At 30.3% G+C, this 21,803-nt stretch overlaps 1 protein-coding gene across 1 annotated transcript in view; it reads right to left on the bottom strand.

Moving 5' to 3' along the window:
* LOC146533034 (uncharacterized) overlaps positions 1 to 21,803 on the bottom strand; it is an 86,456-nt gene that overhangs the window by 20,242 nt on the left and 44,411 nt on the right. Inside the window, exons 2-5 of the mRNA XM_085196466.1 lie at positions 13,757 to 13,892; positions 12,766 to 12,943; positions 8,401 to 8,787; positions 6,849 to 6,970 (exon numbers count right to left, since the gene is read on the bottom strand). Coding sequence (XP_085052592.1) covers positions 6,849 to 6,970; positions 8,401 to 8,787; positions 12,766 to 12,943; positions 13,757 to 13,892 — 823 coding nt within the window. The remainder of the gene's footprint in view (positions 1 to 6,848; positions 6,971 to 8,400; positions 8,788 to 12,765; positions 12,944 to 13,756; positions 13,893 to 21,803) is intronic.

The raw sequence follows: 21,803 nt of genomic DNA, 5'->3' as shown, positions 1-21,803 counted from the left end.
AACGTATTATGTATCTGTGACATAGAACTTTAAAAACTAAAATAAATCTAGTTGGAAGTATATAGTTTCGTTAGTTTTCATATTATGTTTTTTTAGCTTCACGCTGTAACCCGCACATAACATGGTAAGGGACCATAGCATTAAGACACTCCATTCCCATTAAGAAACTTCTATTTTAATTTTCCCCCCGAATTCTGGAAGCATTGCGTGTTGAGTGGTGGAACTCAACCCCGTAATTTGCTTCGCCACCATTCAATATTTCATTTCCCCGAGTGGGAATCGAACCCTCAACCTATCGCGCTTACAGTCACACGCTTATGCCCCTCATATGTTTAATTTAAATAATTGTAATAACATAAAAATAACAGTTAACAACATTTACTTCAAACGGGAAATACTTGAATGAAACTGGTTATGTAACATTGTACACAATATTTCAGCAAATCTCGAGGTCGTGTTGTTAATACGGATATTTTTAAATAACTATAATTCTCAAGCAAACGCTGAGTTATTTATCAACATCGTTAGTCGTATGGTTAGTACTCTATGAACACACGCCATTATATATAGATTCTTTATAACTAACATACTGAAAAATTATTTATATTACAATTATATAATACAGTTAAGTAAATTTGAAAACTAAATTAAACGTCTTTTTTTATTTACGCTTGTCCCGAATAGCAGTAAAGGTACAGTGATTAGACACTCCGTTCCTATGTGAAAAATGATGTTAGACGACGTAACTAACGTAATTATTTAGGTAACATATACATTAATGTTATACTGGTGATGTCAATTATGATACTCTAACAAGCTTAGAGTAGTAGAATATCCTACTAAAAGCTTAGTCGTAGAACTTCGTTCATGGCATTATATTGAAACATTAACCTAGTACTCTCGGCTCGATGCAAATTATTAATTTATAATTTTATTAAACGAAGATAATAAGCAATAATAATAAACGAGTATTGAAAATATTCGTTTACCTATTGTATGTTAAAATTCATGAACAAAGCAGTCATCATAAGATTTATAATGGCAATAACCATAACTGTTATAAGAATAAAAGTACATTAATAATATACAATTGTTAATGTTTTATTATTTCCACTTTCTAATTTTCTTCAAAGGCAAATGTAAAGAACTAAAGCTAAGTAAAATATTTTTATATAAATCGAAATTAATTATTTTTATAACCAAACAGCCCTAGCCGCCTAGACGCTATTCATAAACATCAAATGCCACATTCCAATATATAATTTCTACATGTAAAATTTATTAAACAAGTTGTACTCATTAAAAGCTAAAGGTACGACAAGACAAAAGAATATGTAGTCTACTCGTATATGACAATGTGAACTAAATAATCAATAACAAGGTCACTGGCTGGGTCTAGAGCGTGGGGTAAAAAAAGCCCGACCAGACAGGTGCGTTAGACACTACGGTTCAAAAGCCTCATTCATTCACTGTCTAGTTACATTTATTAGAAGCATTAAATGTAAATTATAATAATATTATGATTTAGAAGGCAGTAAATCTATAAAATTATCTTATTAAAATTATGATTAATTTTTATTATCGTTTGATAAATTTACATTTAATAAACATTTTGATAGACAAAAAAAGGTTCGTTATTGATAGACGAAATATATGAATATGTTTTGTTTACTAACTCACATGTATATCGTCGGGGATAGTGCAAATCCGCGTAACTAGCATTGGATAATTTCGCGTAACTGACATTTGTAGCTAAATCTCAATTTCACGGCCATTCGACGTAAGATCCCGATTGGCAGCCTCCTGTTAGATGGGATTTTTTTTTCGACCAATATAAAGCTAGATTTCGCCTAAAAACAATACTGCGTATCTATAATCGACAATTAACAGTACCGCGTATGTCTTCAAGTGTCATTAGAAGTGTATTTTGTAGTTTATTTTTGCTGTCAAACTCCGTCAAAACACATTAAAACAAGTAGAGCTTACTAAAGAAATCGCTGGCACGCTCGAAACGTCATAAATTAAGAACTGAACTGAACTGAACTAAAGAAATCGAAGCTTTATCTTGTTGCGACACAACCACTTTTAGATAGATAAATCTCTTTATTGCATACATATAGAAAATAAAATATTTTACAAGAGAAATATAGACCAATATTGAAAACAGATAAAAATAAAAACACAACACAATAAAGACATTTAGCGCATAGAGGCAGTATGTAAAGGCGACCTTATCACTACTAGTGATCTCTTACAAGTATAATTAAATAACAATAAGATTTATTTGTATCTATTCCTTTTTACTTTTCACTTTTAGTGCATTCTGCTTAGAAAGTCCCAAATTACTGTCTATTTTCTGAAATAACCAATGTTGCATCGGTAGCTTCAATATCAACATGTAGCAATAATGATTTGTTTCCTGAAAGAATCCTGGAACGTGAGGCTGCCATTGACGCTGAAAAAAGATGCATGTGATCTATGTTGTTCATATAAAGCTGGTAAAAATACTTAACAAATATATCAACTACGTGTGTCACGTAAAGATTTAGCAAACGAGAAAAGACTTTAGATAAAGAGCCTGCAAAAATGGAAAGCTTCACGTAGTAACAGCCGATTTACAAGCTGTGAAATTATGTCCATTTTTGAAAGCTAGTGCATTGTATTTTAAAATGAAGTTAATTGTCCATATAAAACGCTATTGGTTTAATGAGACAACATCACATTTAAAAGCTTCCACATGCACTTCCTTTTTTGTCGATTATTTGAAGAAAATCATAGAAGAGAGTATTAAAAACGTCGTAATTTATATTGATGGTTTACATCACAAAACAGAAACGCCATAGTTTCAAACGCGTTTCCGCATTTTTTTAGAAAAAGACCATACTCAAATGGAAGTGGATTCAGTTCACTACATAATAGAAAGTTAAAACATCGGGAAATATTTTTATATAGTCAATACTCCTCAGTTACCAAAGAAGCTAGCCTGAATCCATTTCCATATGAAGTAGTAACGTGTGACCACACTTTTTTCAAGGATTATAGCATTAAAAGTAATCTTATTTATGATACAATCCGCCCTGGAAGAGGGGCTGGTACAAAGTGCGGCAAAGTGGTTTTATTGAAAACAAACTGAACTAATTTCAGCTATTACTACAAATACCAAAAAAGTATTACCCCATTTATTCCTTATTCACTATACTTTATTCTTGTCTAAGAAAATGACTGAGACAAAGTTTATTTATATAAGGTACCTGCAGAATCTATTATTGTTATTCTTATATTAAATATATAACAGTAATTTGCTTTTAAATTTACTGATAATATATTTTCTGAAAAAGCTCTTGGTCTTTTGTGTATTAGTACTTTGAAATTATTTATACTTGTAATACTTAAAGTTGTATAAAAGGCTGATAAAGAATTGCTCAAAGCTGATTAAAAAGTGTTATTGATAGTGTATTTTCAATTTTATATTTAAGGGGGATTGTTTAAAAAAATACATTAATTAATAAATAATAAAATCTTCATTTTATTATTAAATATTATTTGGAACATTAATTGCACGTTTGATTTTAAAACCGTGTAACTAACTGTCAGGTTTCAATTTAATAAGATCGTGATCAAATCAAATCAGCGTAAGTGGCGTGTCGCTTAAATTAACCACTTGTTAACTACTGTAAAGGATTGTATATGACAAAAATATGTAGAAAATACCAATTATTATTCTCTATGTTAAAATGAGACCACTTGGATTTAAATTAACGATGTTATAAAGTATTAACCTCCTCCTGTAAAATCTGATGAAATGCAGATACGCGCTCCCCACCTGTGGTACATACGCGGTTCTGCACTATCCCCGACGATATACTATATATATTGTTCAACTGATTTTCACTTTACTAATCCAGTTTACTAGAAAACTATATCAAAAGAAAATCCTCGTGAATATATTTCCATAAGCTTCTTTAAAGAGCCATTTTATGATTATACGAGTATAATCTGAGTGATATTATACAACTGTGATTATAATTAAGATAACAAACAGTACGTCAAAAACAACGCGCGTCAGTTCTTGCGAGATCAGTGGCCAGGGCTCGGCGCCAGTTGATTAATCCAACCATTATATTATATGGTTTATATTACTTAAAACTAGATGGATCGACCAATTAAAAATTATAATTACGGTTTATCTAAATATATTTTATTGCGTTGAAATCTCAGAAGTGCCGTCGTGGTTCAGCTAAGCCTTGCTTATAGATACGATAGTAGTGTTTCTCAAGTTTAGATATGAGGTGTAACTTAATGTATATGACAGCACATATACATTAAGTTTCTGGTTGAACGCAATATACAGGCCAAGGAAGCTAAAAATTATATAATATTTTTTGCATGTTCCTTTTGATGATTTTCATACTCTTAATCCACTTATTTTAATAGCTATTACTTTTGTTTTTGTTGTCAATCCAACCAACCATGGTAATCAACCATGAAATGACAAAGGCTAAATGGGCTGCCCAATATTTTCGCTATAAGAACTTTTAAGCATACGACCTAAAATACAAACCAATAAAAATATTTTTACATAAAAAGTTTTTTTTTTAAATTTAATCAAATGTCAAAAAGCATTTACCTAATTCATTCTACAATTCTATTATTGTTAAATTGATTCCATGATTTGTTCGCAATAAAGTGTCACATAACAGTAGATATATGTGTCAAGAATAACAGTCATAAAATCTTTCTATATAAATAGAATGTACTTACTAAATTATTTATTGTTAGTTTTATCTCTTAGCTGACCCTCAAACGAATGCATTAACATATTGGGTTGTACGCCCACAGCACATGACAAAATGGCGACAGCCAAACGCGTTACGTCATTGAAAATATATGAAATAATAGTAGTTGGTTCTGGCGAAGTGATTTTGTGCTCAACTGGCACGCTCGGAACGCCATAATAAAAAGAACAGAACAGAACAGTAGTTTGTTTCAGATTTTATCTCGTGCATTAAAAATGTGCCAATAAATTCGAGCTATTATAACTACTAAACAATCCATTTAATTCTTTATCTTTAGATCTTGGTTTCAAATGGCTATGCGTAGAGTTACATTTTATGACTTTCTTTTCTTTTATATTGTTTTATTAATGTCATCTTTAATATATATTTTAGCTTCACGCTATATATAGCGTTTTATTCGCAAATTATTTATTATCTATGGCCGAGGCGTACTTGCCAAAAAGAGTACGCATATATTTTTGTGTCCAGAAATTTTTGCCAAGGAATTTCGACTGTTGATATTGAATTATTTCTTGTAGGGCGCATGATCGATATGTCTTACTTAGATATATAAATAAAATTTAATTTTATTCGAGTTACTACATTGATTTATATTTTATTGTTATACATAGGTACACGTGAATATACATATATGCTTAAAGATATAAATTTACAACATTGACATCATACTCGTATTATAAATGTGATTGTATGGCTATAATATAAAAATAAATAAAAACACGTATATTTTCGTGATTTTACAGGCGAAGCCACGAGCGGATCGCTAGTTGTAATATAAAAAACGAATTTAACTAAACAAGCTCTCAATCGCGCTATAATAATAGCATGCCTCTATAAGTTCTAAAAGAAACATGCATATTAAAAATGTAGATCCTTATTAAATATTTCTATTACATAAGACTTGACCATATATGAAGATGCCATCCTACACATTTTACATATTAAGTGTATCTATCTTAAACACTCATATATATATTATAGTTTCTTACATAAAATTACATGTAAATACGTCTCATATAGGTATAATTTTGCAATTGTACTCCGTTATGTTTAATATAAACAATATTCGATTCGGTAAGGTAAACGACCTTTCAATAGATTATCACTCCCACACTGAATTACATTATTGAATTACTGTTTTAAAATTTCTCATCTCTATACAATTATTTTTTTCTGTAGCAGGTCAGTTTGGATATTTTTAAGTGGGACATTGTGAGATAAGCAGAGATAATGTACCTATGACGCGGCGTTAAGTTCCGCTACTCAACACGAAACACTCAAGAATTCGGCAAAATGTGGAGAACGGAAGTGTCTTAATGACGACGGAGTGTCTTAACACTATGTTCCCAAATTCTCTCTGCCTACTCTAAGAGTGTAATACAGCGTAAAGCTAAAAAAAATTACCCCTAAAAATAAGTCACTACACTACTTTTCGCTAATTTAGTAAGCCTATATGTTAAAATGTATGTTGTTTTAAAATTGTATACATTTTTATAGGACTTCAAAAAATATGACACTAAAGGAGACTAAACTTGTATGTAGGTGGAAGTATTGCCATATTATTAATACGCCACATATAGTGCCCACGTTCTTTAAATCAATAATTTATTATATTTTAAGTTATATCGAAGCAAGTAAATCTTATTGTGAAAGAGAAATGCTCAGGCGGAACAGGCTCCTTTTAAATAAAATAGGTTTACATTTCCACTAACAAAAACTTTTGTATTTTGTAAGCGAGTTCATTTCACTAGTTTCTGCTCGATCGGGCGGTACTTTTGCGGATTCAACGTAGTCCTTAATGACTCCGCTCCGCTCACGGTGAAAACTACGCTTAAAAATATCAAACAATATATTGAACGAAATTCCACAAAATCTTAACACACTGAGCAATAAAACCAATTATCACTCTAAATTGCCATAAAAATTCTAATCTAATCTAAATTGTTAAACGTGATCTTATATCATTTATTAATGAAAAATATTTCACTATTACTTTCTAACTCCTGTACGTTTTCATATAGGTATTATAGAATAATGTATAACTAAACTTACCTAGTAATATTGTCTTGCCTCTCAGCAATATTCTGAAGACCGACGGCATCTCGTAATTGCATCACCATGGCCGCTCGCACAGCCTCTGCGCACTTGAACTCTTCTATTCTTTCTGCCAAAACCTGATAATTATAATATTTTGGTATATAACTTACAAGTGAAATAAAACCATTGTGTTTTTACTATAAAAATATTAATCGGCCTATCGCAAAGTATTTAAACTTAGAAAACCTAATAAATATTAGTATTTTTTTTGGTCATATATTTTATATGTCACTTTTTTATAATATTACTTAGGACAGACTCCTCTAGCGAAAAAATCTTTTTTACAGCGTGACTGGAAAAAACAGTATACACCGAGTGGGAATACTTCCCAGTTGCGTCACGATGGCGTCAGTTTTATTTAGGTGAAAATGTTATATTATATGTTTCATGGAAAATTAACATATTTTTTTCTAAATCAGCTTCACGCTGTATCCCGCATAGCACTTTCTGCTGAATTTTTTGCGCAAGTATCGGAACTCAACACCGGACTTTTTCGTGGTACCAGGGTGAAAAACCAACGCATCAAACCCTTCTGATACACGACGGCTTAATTTTTTTTTTCTAAATGAAGGGACTAAAGACAAAAGCGAAAAGCGTGTAGTTATTTACGCTCACACGCAGTACAAGTACGCTTCGCCAAGCGTGAAATCCCCTTACATATTAAATCGCAAGCGTATTTTCTATTAAAATGAACATTAAGTAACAAGGTTTACGGTGCCTCTAATTATAATGATATATATTTTATCATAACTTAACTGACACTCCTATCTTAGTACATTTCCTGTGTGCCTAACTCAAAATCTAGTTTTGAAATTATCTTTTTAAATTTACGCAATGTTCAGAATACATAATATATGTTCAGAAATAGAACCTAGTGTCAATACACTTCGTTCTCCGGTATCCGCCCCAATTTGTGTGTCAGTGAATCGTGGAGACGGAATTCCATGCCAAACATTAGTAGGGTAAGGCTAAGGACATAATTCCTCCAAATAGTGAGAAGTAGTAGTCAGACGTTCTAATGCGACACATTCAAGAAAAAGAATGTAACTGTATATACTTAATAAGTTCTAATCCAATGAAATAGCGAAGTTATTAAGCGATATTCAAATTGTTGGCAAGTTTTAAGCTAATCAATCACATATCACTTCTAGCTATTCCAAAATAAACATACAAGTGTTTCGTATTCACTATTTATAAATCATTATCAACACTTGCAGTGTCTGCATAAGTGTTTGCACAGTTGATTACCCGTGATAATGGATGTGTACAAGAACACTTAGGTTGTATAATGTTTGCAAAATCAATAAATATATAGGTTTTAGTTCAGGATTTAAAACAAAGTTTAATCATCATTTTGCAATATATGGTTACCTAAGAGTATGTGATATTTATGACCTTAAATTTGGTTTATATAGAAATTGAATAAAGCTAAAAAACCATCAACAAACTTAAAAACAAAGTGATTTATCACTAGGCTACTTATTTTAAAATAAAAGGAAAAACTTACCTCAACATTATCACAAAACAATGGAGTATTTTTAAAAATATCCTTTTTCACTACACTAATATATGGTCCTTGAACACCACCAACGAATTTCTCGCAATTAAAGAAGATTGCATCCTTCTTGACCATAGCTTCATCGACGCCTAGAAAAGTGGGATTCATATCGATTGCCGACGTGGGCGCCACTAGGGTATAGTCCCAGAAAGACCAAGCTCCATATTGGTGCAGTAGAAGTGTGGTCGCTACATCATCAGCAAGAACACCAGTTAATTTGGAAGCAGCAGGGAAGAACCCGATCATGCGTTTACCAGTAAAAGTATTCTCTTGCAATCTCATTTCTAAGTTATTTAAATCGATAAAGCCTTCTTTAGTTTCAGGTATCTTGATTATCTGTAAGGTAAAAGAATGCGATTTATTAATGTTAATTTTAAAGCTACGGTAATTCTTATGTATATTATACAACCATATACAGGGTGGAAGAGGCAGCGCTTCTTTTACTGAAACTGCATATAGGGTAATATATTTCAAACCCACACCTAAGAAATTAATTAAGGTACCTCAACAGTTTGGACGTAGGAATTTTTTTTCATTTCACGATTTTTATCCATATCTGTATTTCGTGTCACACACACATACGTATGCGACGTTGCCGCTTTGACAGGTAAGTGTGTGCGTGCCTATGTTATACTTTACAAATGGCGTTTTATTTTAAAACGATAATTTTATTATTTATTTTGTTTGAAAAAATAACTTTTTCATTTTTGGGAATTATTTTTTTTCCGAATTATATTAGGCTTTTATAGAGTAGTTAAAACTGTGGTTTCATTTAAAGTGGTGCTGACAATTCCACCCTGTATATTTATGAAATTTGGTTATAATCTTAATTTGAGTTGTTGAGTAGTGATTATTGAGCCAGAGTAAAAAAACATTTTTTTTTTATTTTTTTAATAATTAACACACTAAAATTTGTAGTGATAAGGCCGCTCTTATACAAGGCTGTGCTTTAATTTTTTTCTTTTGTTTATATTCTTGGTGTAATAAAGTATTAAATAAATAAATAAACAAAAAAAAACATTTTACTAGTTAAAATTAGTTTCACAGATTATATAAAATATATAATATTTAATAAATACGTATAAGTTAAATCAGTTTTCAATCAAATCATACATGCAAATCATAAAGAAACATTTGTTATAATTTCCGAACGGCAACACGATAACATAACTGATGACTAAAAATAAATGATATTGAATGCGCACCGAATTCGCGGTGGAAGGTTAACAACCTTCGAAACCGACACCTTGTTACACTTGCTAATGTAATGAATAAAGACTGTGATTTAAATTATATTAATAATTTATTTAAAACCTAGCTTACTCAATTATTGATACTCTGTAATTAGTCGCAGGTTCAATATAGATATTTGATTTTCGCGATTTTAAACGTAAAAATAAATACTTATAGGCAATTATTCGGCGTTAGAGTTATCTTTGGCATGAAAGAGAAAAATCAACTAATGTTATATAGAAATTAAGTTCTTTTTAAAAGACTATTGCAAGTAATAATAAAAATACGACATAGTAATTGAGACATACCTAGACATTCTCAATTCCAGACTTTAATCAATAAGTGACTGTAACAGCCATGTTAGCATATAATTTTAGTCGCAACAAGCTAATATTTTTCAAATTACTTTTGAAGATAAAAAAATTCAAGGCAATACCGGAATAAAAAAACTAATCAAAATTAAAAATCCTTTCACTATCAAATATTAGTGTTACGATATCCTCCATTCTATTAGAGGTATTTTTTTATTAATAAGAACAGGTACTCCTGTGCTTATTACTGTTACGAAAACAAAATGATTATTCTAATTATCATATATTATATGCGATATTAAATTATTAGTACGATATTTTTCTCTAATTTTACAACATAAATCAACTTCACGCTCTATCCCGCACACAGCAGGGTACGCAGAGGGAACCTAGTGTTAAGACACTCCGTTCCCCACTTTTTAACACAACAATAAATACTTATATTCGAATAGCTACCATTTCCCTCAAAAAGCACATTTTTGAATGACACATTTTTAACAAAGCGCTATGCGAGTGGTTGCTGCAGTAAAGTAAATAGGTTAAGTATTCACATTAGCGTCACTTGGCGAGTTTTTCTATTTTATTACTTGACTTGAGCAATTGCATAATCACCAGTTGACAATTCAAAATTATATGAACACTTTCAATTTACATGTTTTACGTTCATTACGCAAAATAAAAAGTTTTTCATAGTAAAAACCATGTATAATGTAACAATTTCCAATTATCTTAAGACATGTTAAAATACATATATTCATTTCTTTTATTAATACCAATATTTTCAAAACTCGCTACGTTCAAAATTTTTATACGTTTTCTTAATAAGTAGTTTTCTTTTCTAAGTGTGGAATAACACTTCAAAAATGTTAGAACATATTATTTTGTAATTTTGCATATATCGTTTCAGGGTAAGTGAGAAGAAAATATCCCTAGAACTCTCTTTTCTCTCTCAATTTTTTGTGTATTTACAACAGAAAACAGCATAATTCCAGTGGCGGAATCTGACATAAATGTAAAATATTATTAAAAATCTAAATAAATCTAAATAAAATATTATTACTATAATTTTCAAAGGTTAACAATGTATTATAAAATGAAATACGTGATCACGACGACCATAGCTCGTTCCATAGATAGCCTTCACAAGTGTGGAATTTATAAACGTTAAAGAAACAAGCCATACCGTGTCAGGGACGGCTTGCTCCCAACTGACATATGAAAAATGTTGCAGGTAAACTATTAATAAATATTATTTTCCACTAGCTTAGTATTTAAAAAAGAAGCTATAGTATTATTTTGCTAACAATCTCTTTAAGTTGAGAGACCCTATTATGGTGAAATCAAATTGTTTTTAGCTTTAACTTTTATCCCACTTATAGCAGGGTAAGCAGAAAGAGCCTAGTGTTAAGGCACTCCGTTCTTCGCTTTACGCCGAAATTTGAAATACGCTGTGCGGAATGGCCGAACGGTGCACTTTGCTATAGGGAAAATAAAAATAATTAATACCCCCGAGAGGAAATCGAACCCGCAATTATTGTTTGTGCTGAAACATAGAAAATTTTAAGGTCAATATGAACTTGACAAGATTAACTAACACAGTAAGGCAATGTCGATTATTTTAAACGCACGATAAGTCTAGGAATTTGCCGGTTGACTCGCATAATATCGCATATCGGCAACCTTCAGTTACGTAATCAGACGTGACCTACCGTATGCATTTGATAAGAAATTGCGCTTTAATTTACTTCGCAAACGTGTTTCTTTGGGATTTGTACTAGTATTTACGCCATATTTATTTATTATTACCTATTTTGTTTTATATATACTTACTCACACCGCGGGGTAGGCAAAAGGGTACCTAGTGTATTGTACCGAATTCTGGAGGCATTGCTTATTGAATGTCGGAATTAACGCTTCGACACTAGAGCGAAGAAATAAAAATACAAATTTAAATAAATATTTCATTACCATTACCTCAAGTGGGGATCGAACCCACAACCAGTCGATTTATAGTCATATTTTGTGCTCCTGCGCCGTGACTGGCCTCAATTAAGAAATCTTTTCTAGCCCAAAGTGTAGGTATATTTTTAATTTCTATGTATAAAGAAAGTATATGTACAATCATAAAATTATTCTAATGTTATTTAAATAGAAAATAACGAAGTCAAACGAACAAACTACGCAGTTCGCATTACAGTGTGTCGAATGAAGTATCCATAAATTTTCTCTATTGATTTTAAAAGAATGCCAAAAGAAATTGTAATAAACGTTGTTATTATTGGCTTCGTTCATACCTACTACAAGATGAAACAGAATTGTTAGATATTGTTTTATTTTGATTATTTTTAATTACACATTTTTCTTAGATTATATTGATTTCTGTAACAATCTTTTTATTATAGTTATTACTTTTTTATGCTTATCAGATTGTGATATGTTTTCTTGTAGATTTTCACCTCACTAATCTTAAGCTTGATCTTGACTTTTCCACTTCCTCCATTTTCCAATCCACTCTTTTATTTGTAGTTGATTATGATTTAATTGGTGGGGTATCAGATCGGAGAGGAGAAATTAAAATAAACAAATTTAGCTATGAAATATTAAATATTATCATTTCCTCGCTCTGGTGTCGAGGCCTTGTGTTCCGCCACTCAAGAAGCAATGCCTCCCGAATTAGGCGGAAAGTGAAACACGGAAATGTCTGGTTCCCAGGTTCCATCTGCCTAGCTACAAATCTAAAAAAACAAGTATTTACAAATTTTTACATTACCTCAGCATCAAATTCTCTCCACGGTATGAGTTGTCTTTCAGTTTCCCTGGAAGACACGAACAGTGCGACTTTCTGCGGCCTCAGCGCACGCAAGAAGCGGCACAGAGACGCGCCCAGAACCACTACATCGTCAGCGGCGGCACCGACTGTGTTACGAATTATTTCCTTGGATTCCGACCTGATTAAAAGATATAATTATTATGAATTTATTATTTATAAAATATATTTATTTGGTACATATTACATAATCTTTAATGTTAATAATGTTAATTTGCTAGCTTAACTTATATTGGTCTTTAGAAAAAAATATATATTTAGTATTTTTCATAACAGCTACATGTATGTTATTCTGTGTTCAGCATGTCTAATATTTTTTTCAAAATAGGTTTTATATACAATTTTTAGTAACTCTTTCTATAGGAAAATGATATTTTTAAAAGTTATTTAATTTTAATGATATATTTGGGTATAACGTTACATACCTATATACGTTATCCCATCTTAACTTGAGTTTATTTGAAACTTATAACAACAACGTAACAACTACAACTTATAAGTACTTACTTAACTTTTCAATTTCTTGTTAAATAGTTAACTGGCTTTCGAGCAAGTGGGCCTTTGTGTAGGACCTACCTCAAGTTATTTACTTAATATAAGGTTTCAAAGAATGAAGACCAGCTGTGCACGAGCACAAGCATGAGACTGTAAACGCGACAGGTTGTGGGTTCGATTCCCACACGAGGAAATGAAGGAAATTTTGACATTTTCAAATTGTTTCTATTTGAAAAAAATAAACAAGTACTTGTATAGTAATTTGTTATGACTTTTACTTTTAATTAATATAATATGTAAATGATAAAAATTTAGAATATTTACTTATTGTACATTATTTTCACAGAATAACTAGTTTTCAATTTTAAGAAACAAATATAACACAAAAAAATTAAAATTGTAGAAGTAAATAAAAAAATATAAGAAAATTAACACTAACCTATAAATCTCACTTTGTCCAGAAGTAACGGAGAGAGCAGTGCACCGCGTCGCGTGCGCCGGGAGCACGTCGCGCTCTATGTAGTCTTCTATCCATTGTAGAGCCCTGCCCGAGCCGCTGTAGTCACAATATACCACTGTGAACAAAGATAAATTAAATAAATAATTGTTATTTATTGCAAAAAACAATATAAATACATACAATTATTATAATACTAGCGGCCCGCTCGCGGCTTCGCCTGCGTGAACTACTCTATTATTAATTTCTGTCTCCATAGGTACCTACGTCCTATAAGTGACGTCCATGCAAAATTTGAGACTCCTAGCATTTGTAGTAACGAAGCTTCATACAAACTTTCAACCCCAAAAACAACCCCTTAGAAATCGAATATTACAAATTCCCGACTTAGCGAGCACCTTCGTCCTAAAAGTATCTCCTATGCAAAATTTCAAATTCCTAGCACATGTAGTTTCTGAGATTTGGTGATGAGTGAGTGACCTTTCGATTTTATATATATAGAATATAGATTATAGGAATTATTATAGGATTGCATGTTCACTGGCGGAACTCGACGCAGCAATGCCTTCAGAATTCAGAGGAAAGTGGAAAACGGAGTTTCTTAACACTAGGTTCTCAGGTTCTTTCTGCCTACCGAGTGCTTGTAAAAGTCTATTTGTATAAAAAATATTTTTTAATTAATATTAATAAAAAACAAGTACGAAAAACGCAGTTCAGTTACATAAATCTAAGTATGTTTATGAAAACAGCTGAATAAACATTTCATGAACGATTTATTGTGAGCTTATCACATGGGAATGTACTCATATAATATTTTGATAAATACCATGGTTGGTTGACATAATGTTTTTTAGCGCCGTTTTATCTGTATATTTCTACTGCGTATAACCTTTAAATAAAATTGCGATTTAAATTAAATTGCAACACAGATAGAAAGAGGTCATGGTGGGGCAGCATCACAGCGTCTATAACGCGACGGTTGAACGTTCGATTTCCACTCGGGGAAAATGAAAAGAAAGGTTCCTGAATAGCAAGGTGCCCTCTGCCTATGCTTGATATAAATAGATATATTTGTATAAAATTTTAAACTAACAAGAAAACAAATTACAAAGAAACTTTGAAAGAACGTAATAAATGCAATAATAGTTGATAAAAATAATTATAAATAAATAGTACATAATTAATTGAATATAGTAATATCAAAACACTTATATAACGTAATTTATTTGCAAACATCAATTATATGTAGGTACATTAGATATAATAAAATAATAATAAGAACCAAAATCTTATCTTATCAATTCCTTGCCTTTCGCTCTTGATATTGCTATAATAAACAGTGTCTAGTAAAATGTAGGTAACTGGGTCTTATATGCGATTTATGTATATTGAAAAATTATTATTATTTACGCGTAAGAAAGTTGATAAGCGTATTGTTTACATACATTACGTGGAAAGACTTACTGTATGCAATTATGACGTGTTTTATTGTATGAAGATAAATTCTTTTCAGTCGGTTCCCACACTCCCAGGTTCCCTCTGGCTAGGGTAGCCATGCTTTTAAACCATATCGATGAAATAGCAAAATACTCGTATTATAATACTTCTTGAAAAACATATGAAATACTTTTAATATTCCTATGTACAAAGATGTAAAAAGAAACTCGTATTATAATGCTATGACCAATAGCACTGACTGAATTATTTATATGTTTCATATATAGCGATAGTGGTTAAACGATGGCTGCCTGAGTCGCATCCTAAAATCATATTAAAATAAATGATGCTTGCTATTTGAATTGTAACTTATGTAATCGTGTTAATATTACGAGTGATATTGCTATCTGAAATCTTGATTTTATCTAACTTTTTAAATAAAGATTATAATCAATACCTATCTACACAGATTATATTTAATTTGTTGATATTGTCTTATACTTTCCTAATATAAATTTTCAATGAATGTGTAATATAAGTTTAGGTTTTAAATAATTATTGTCTTAATATAAATAGAGAGGTCTTGTCGAATTCGAAAGTAAGCAGAAAAATCGAAAATTTAGTTTTAACCATATAAACCTTAGTTTAAAGAACTAATACAGATTCAAAATTGACCTAAAAAATATTTATCAAAAAAAATGTTATGTAAGTAAACGATTACGATCGTCGATATATTAATTAGATTAGCATCTCGATGACCTTCAAGTATTTATACACCAAACTGAATGCAGTGCGAAGCGAAAACAGTCACTGAATCACGAGTATGTTTGCAAGTACATATTTTAAAGGCGATAAAATATATCTTTTTAAAGTCAATAACTATTTGCAGATTAGACAGAGATGGATTTCCCATATTTATGTTAATTTTCTGCTTTCATTTTAGTTATGCATAGTAGAGGCCATCGTGGTGCAGCAAAACGTATAAATGTAACAACCACGGCCGTGGACTCTACTCGAGGTGATCCCACTCGAGTGAATGAATTATTTATATTTTCTTTTCTTAAAATTATAATAAAATATATATTTTTTTAATTTAATTTTAGTTGTGTTATGTAACTAACAATTCAAACGAAGCAAGTATTACTTACTAACAACATTATATAATTTAAATATTTTTATTAATCACCTCATCCATTCATGGCTATACATACATCGAGTTGGATTCGATCACGCTTAAGAAATATGATCGTAAGCAAACTTGCAAAGCAAATATTGTATGTGTGCGAAATACAAACGGCGCCTGAGGTATGTTTATTAAGACGATTTAATATATTTTCTTAAGATTAGTGTAAGTGGAAAATTTTATTTCTTTTACAAATATTTTTATACAAATTAGTTATATATTTAAGTTATAGAACTTATAAAGGCAATAAATTCGTTATCAGATTTTATTAATTTGAACAAATTATACATATCTATGTCGGAGACAGATCAGTTATCGCATCATGACCCTAGTTATAAACGTCTTTGCTTTCCTATGAGTCATACGTGACCGTATATATTTTCCGTAAATAAACAAACAAGAAAAGAGTACTGTGCATATATAGTAAACAAGGTCAAAATTATACTATAAAATTAATTTCCATTTATATATATATATCTATTACATTCATATAAGTAGGTAGGGGTAGGTTATTTTAATTTTTCTTAGCCTAAATATATGCAAAAAAAATATCACAGCTTCAAGAGACGTTTCAAGGGGAATAAATGCTCGAAAGTCATTTAAATGAATTTTGTTTTGACAGTAAGTCCAAAAGCTTAATAATTCTTGAGTTCCCAAAGTAAACATGCAATAAATATGCTCTGTCGGTATAAGGATTTAAGGATTTCAAAGCAAAAAATATATACCATTTAAATGCAGTCCACGAATCAAGGTAGACTACCATAATTCAAGTATCGCAAGCTATTCAGACTGTATGGATGAGACGTGGTGCTCATCCCATAAACATATCTATTATAAATTTACTTGCCTTTATATGTTTTTGTTTATTCGGTAAATTTAATATATATTCTAGACCTATAAAACCTATTCTTTTTTTATTTCACTTTTGGTGATAAAGGTCTTTTTGGTCTCGTCGCTTGGATAGTGCACTAAAATCAGGCCGAAAAAAATGGTCACCTTTCTTAACAGATATATTTTATTGTTTTCTCGATTCAAATTTGAATGATAAGCCATTTTACTTATATCGGCTAAGATAATAAACAACGAAACGCTCTATTTTTTTAAAATCTAGCATAATTTAAAAAAAATGTTAGTAACTTTAAGACAATTATGCAATCCCGGGAAAATTATTTATTTTCATTTCCCCGGTCAAGTTATAAGGACAAAGTCTCCCATTATTCTGCAAAAAGTACGGGACGTAGTGGTTTACCATTAGAATCTCTCTGCCCACTCAAAAGTATTAACGTATTTTATTTGCTTTAAAAAACTTGTATTAATTATAACCGTTTCAATAAATCTCTTTGTTAATTAATTAAATGAATCAGCTTTCATTCATACATAACAAAGATATTAAATATATGATAAACCTTGGCCTTGTTTAAGTAATTTAGTCCAAAAACGGATAACGTTCCCAGGATATTCGCAAAAATTACAATTTTATTTGTTTAAAGGTCGGTCGGGTCGCTTTAATATGCCGACTTCCGTCGACAGTTATAGGGTTCCAAATGTATTTTAAATAAAAGAATTGTATTTACTTAAAAAATAATTTAACATAATTTTATATAATCTACTGTTATTGTTGTGTTAATCTGTATGTTATTGTTTTATATCCATAAAAAATTTTTTTTAGATTCACACGAGCATTTAGGGAGAGTAAATCTATGTAGTGTAAGGACAATCCATTCTCTCCTTTTCCCATGAATTCGAGACATTGCGTGTTGAATGGCGGATGTCAACGCCGCGCAACGACTTAATAAATATGAATAAATGATGAAGAAGCATTTTTCAAATCATTTATCATGTTATTTAAAATGAGCTTATGATGAGCTTACTTTTTACCAAACACCCAACTAAAATCACAACACTAAGCCAATACAATACAGCGTCCTTGTATTGTGTGCACAACACTTAGCTAATATGATTAAACGAAACTTTTAATACATTTAGAAATGGGACAGTAGTATTTTTAAAATAAAGAAATAGGTTACAGTATTCAAATCTTTTTATTTTGCTTTTTTTATGTCAGAATAATGAGACATTGCCGCTTGAAATAATGTGGCCTATTTTTTCCGTACAATATTTATTGACGCAGTTTAGATAATAGACGATGACTAATTTAATTGTTAGCTAAATTGTAATAATATCATAATTTTTAGTCCGAACATATAATACTGAAAATATATAATATCGAGAATCGCATCACTTTTATATACATAATTATTTATTTTAGCTTGCACAAAGCGAAAGATGAAGATGCCTAATTCACAATTAGATCAATTTAATTAATCTAATAATACTAGGTGCGATAAAATTAATCTATAGCAACTATTTTATCTGTCATCTATTTTTAATAAAATCGTATAAATATAAATTGCTAACACAAATATCAAAATTTGAACTGGATCTTCATTTAATAGTACAAAGCTAATATTAATTAAATACGAAATATCGATATATTACGTGCACTCTCAGTACAATAGCTTCATTGTTATTTGTCTGCCTTTTATCTAGAATCGTTCGTACGTGCCTGTTTAAAAGTTTTGACAACACAATACGCATATTGTGACGTGCAGGCAGATAGGTCTAAATATGAAGGTTTTTAAAAAATGATAGTACAATCTATCATCAATAAGAAAAACAATAACAAAAAATGAATCATATTTGTTTTTTTAGCTTCTTTCTACATTTATCTCTAGATAGTCTCTAGATATCAGTTATAACACTCCGCTCTCTTTCTTACTTCCCTCTGAATTTCTGATTTGATATAAATAAATACACTCATGTAATTTCTCAATAATTTAAATTCAAAATTTCAATTTTATATTGACTTTGCCAAAAATAGTGAACACTTATTTTACTCTATCCACTGATATTTCTATTTGAATATCAAAATAGTGTAAATATTCAAGGTCGGGTGATAAAATTAGCATAGTTTCGTCGTTAACTCTAGTAAAGCTGTATGTAATGCTATAAAACTTATCTATTGATGATAACAATTGTTTTTTGAAATCATTCCATTAGTATGTAATATAATAAGTAAGTTATTAAGACCAGTGCGCCATTAGAACAAGCTTAATCGTTAAGTGTTTCTTTAAAAATCATTTTAAAAAGTTAAATATTTATTATAAATTCCGTATTAATCCAATCCATGCCTTGAAGCATTTAACCTTATATTTTTTGTTTTTTTACGAGTGAAACATATACATATATAAAGAAAAATAGTTTTTGTTCAAATATTTTTTATAAATAATTGTTTTAGTGCAATACAAAGTTTTAGCTTAAATATAAAATCTTATTTAAGATCATGAAGAGAGCAATATAGCACTAAATAAATAATCTCTAGCGACATAAAAAACACATTAAAATAAATTAATATATTTGTACACTATGTTTAAATTTATTTTATTTTTATTAAACACTTAACGAACGCGGTTTGTTGTTATTGTAAATCAATGATTTATAACATTTAAACTTCGACAGACCATATTATTTTATAACGTGAAACCACAAAACGAGGAATTATCTTCGTGACCTAAATACTCTTGAAAATACTATTAAAAGTACCATTAAATAAAATACGTAGTAACTTAGCAGTCTGTTCACACAGCGCAAAGCTGGAATGACATCATAGCGCTCGGTAGTCCACGGATACGAAAAGTTAAATATAAAAATAAATATATCATGTTTGCCATGTCACCTTGACATTTTTAGATCAATGTTTTTGAGAAATATGAAAAAATTTCTTTGAATTTTTATTATATTTAAATTAAATAATGACAAAAGCGCAGTGGTCGCCCAGTTGGTAGGAAAGTAGAAAGTACCTATAGACCTATATATATTTTTTGATAAAATATAAATAATATTATAATATCTGTTATAAACAATTAAGATTTTTCGTGAAGCATCATAAAATAAACATTTTACTTTAATAAATATTTCTCTTATTATGCTTTAAGTATTTACATTGCCGATCTCTTAAGAAATTGTGTACGAGAATAATTTAAATAGAGATTGGAAAACTAACAAATAAGAAAATTTTGTGCCTTAGTCACTGAAATCTAAGCTAAAAAAAATAGACTCAATACCAAAAAAATATTTACGTAAACATCCTACAATCTACAAAAATATTCGTACACCGGGACTCATCGTTGTATAAATAAATAATCCAAAATATTATTTCTGGGTCACAGCCAAGATCATCTGTTGCGAATTATACCAAAGGTGAATAGCTTCTTATGTTCAAACTCTCGTAACTCTTGTCTAATCATTATATATTTACGTTTTGGAAATAGAATCTCGACACCATCGTGGCACAGTTGGCGATTCATTTTTTCGCTATGGTTATAGGTTCGATTGCCGCTTAGTTTTTGTTTATTTTTAATTACGACTATCGTTAGTCCTCCGCACTTACTGGAGGAAGGTCATGTAAAAAACATGAGAATCCCCCGGAGGCCATGTATGAAGAAGTTGATGACAGTGGACGAGGCGAAAGAGGTATGTAGAGGCCGTAGGCCGTTCTCTCTCTGACTACTCCGCTATGGATAAAACGTGAAGCTAATGTATGTCTGTATGTTAGTATAGCAAAACAAAGATCGGTGTTATGTCACATCATGCAATGTCATATTAGAATAACATATAATATCTTAAAATGCACAAATAGGGCAAAGCTATCTTATTGTAATAGAATATTTCACACGTACTAAATTAATCTTCCATAGTTCCAAATAATAAATATCATACCGATATATAAGAATCAACTCAAATCAATTAAAATTATATTATTGTTTATAAGATTTAGTAAGAACGGAATGACAACAACAATATTATGTTTACATTTATGAATATTATTACAACACAAGAGTATAAAATAAGGTTATATTTCAGCATTTCAGCAGAAACTTCATACTCGTATAGAAAAATACGCAATTCCATTGACGAATTCTTTAATAATAACAAAACAGTAATGCTATAGCACCTGTAGCGTATTTCTTAAGAATTACGTGCCGAGTTAGCGCTACTCTTTATCAACAAGCTATTATGTTTCGATACAAATCGTATGTATTTACGTAAAAATAATGCGCACTTAGTGGAATTTTTTTGCTAATTTATGTTAAAAATAAGTTGTTTTTATATATAATGTTTTTATTTATTGTATAGATATAATTATTTGTTGATTATTTTACTTTGACTTTCTTTATGTATCATAAAGTTATTGAGGACACGACGCCGTTATTGCGTATGTTGCTGATATATGAAAATCCTATATTTTCACGTTGCATTTGAATTTCATAAAAATATTTATTAAAAGGCTTAACCTTCTGAAAGACAAAGTTGGACAAAACATGAAATTTGGTATATCTTTTATTTTTG

Source organism: Heliconius melpomene, chromosome 13, assembly GCF_056956725.1.
Source record: "Heliconius melpomene rosina isolate 202511_hmr_F chromosome 13, ASM5695672v1, whole genome shotgun sequence".
In the NCBI taxonomy this organism is placed as follows: Eukaryota; Metazoa; Arthropoda; class Insecta; order Lepidoptera; family Nymphalidae; genus Heliconius; species Heliconius melpomene.
The sequence above is the reverse complement of the archived record's forward strand: the minus strand, read 5'-3'. Positions and strand labels throughout refer to the sequence as shown.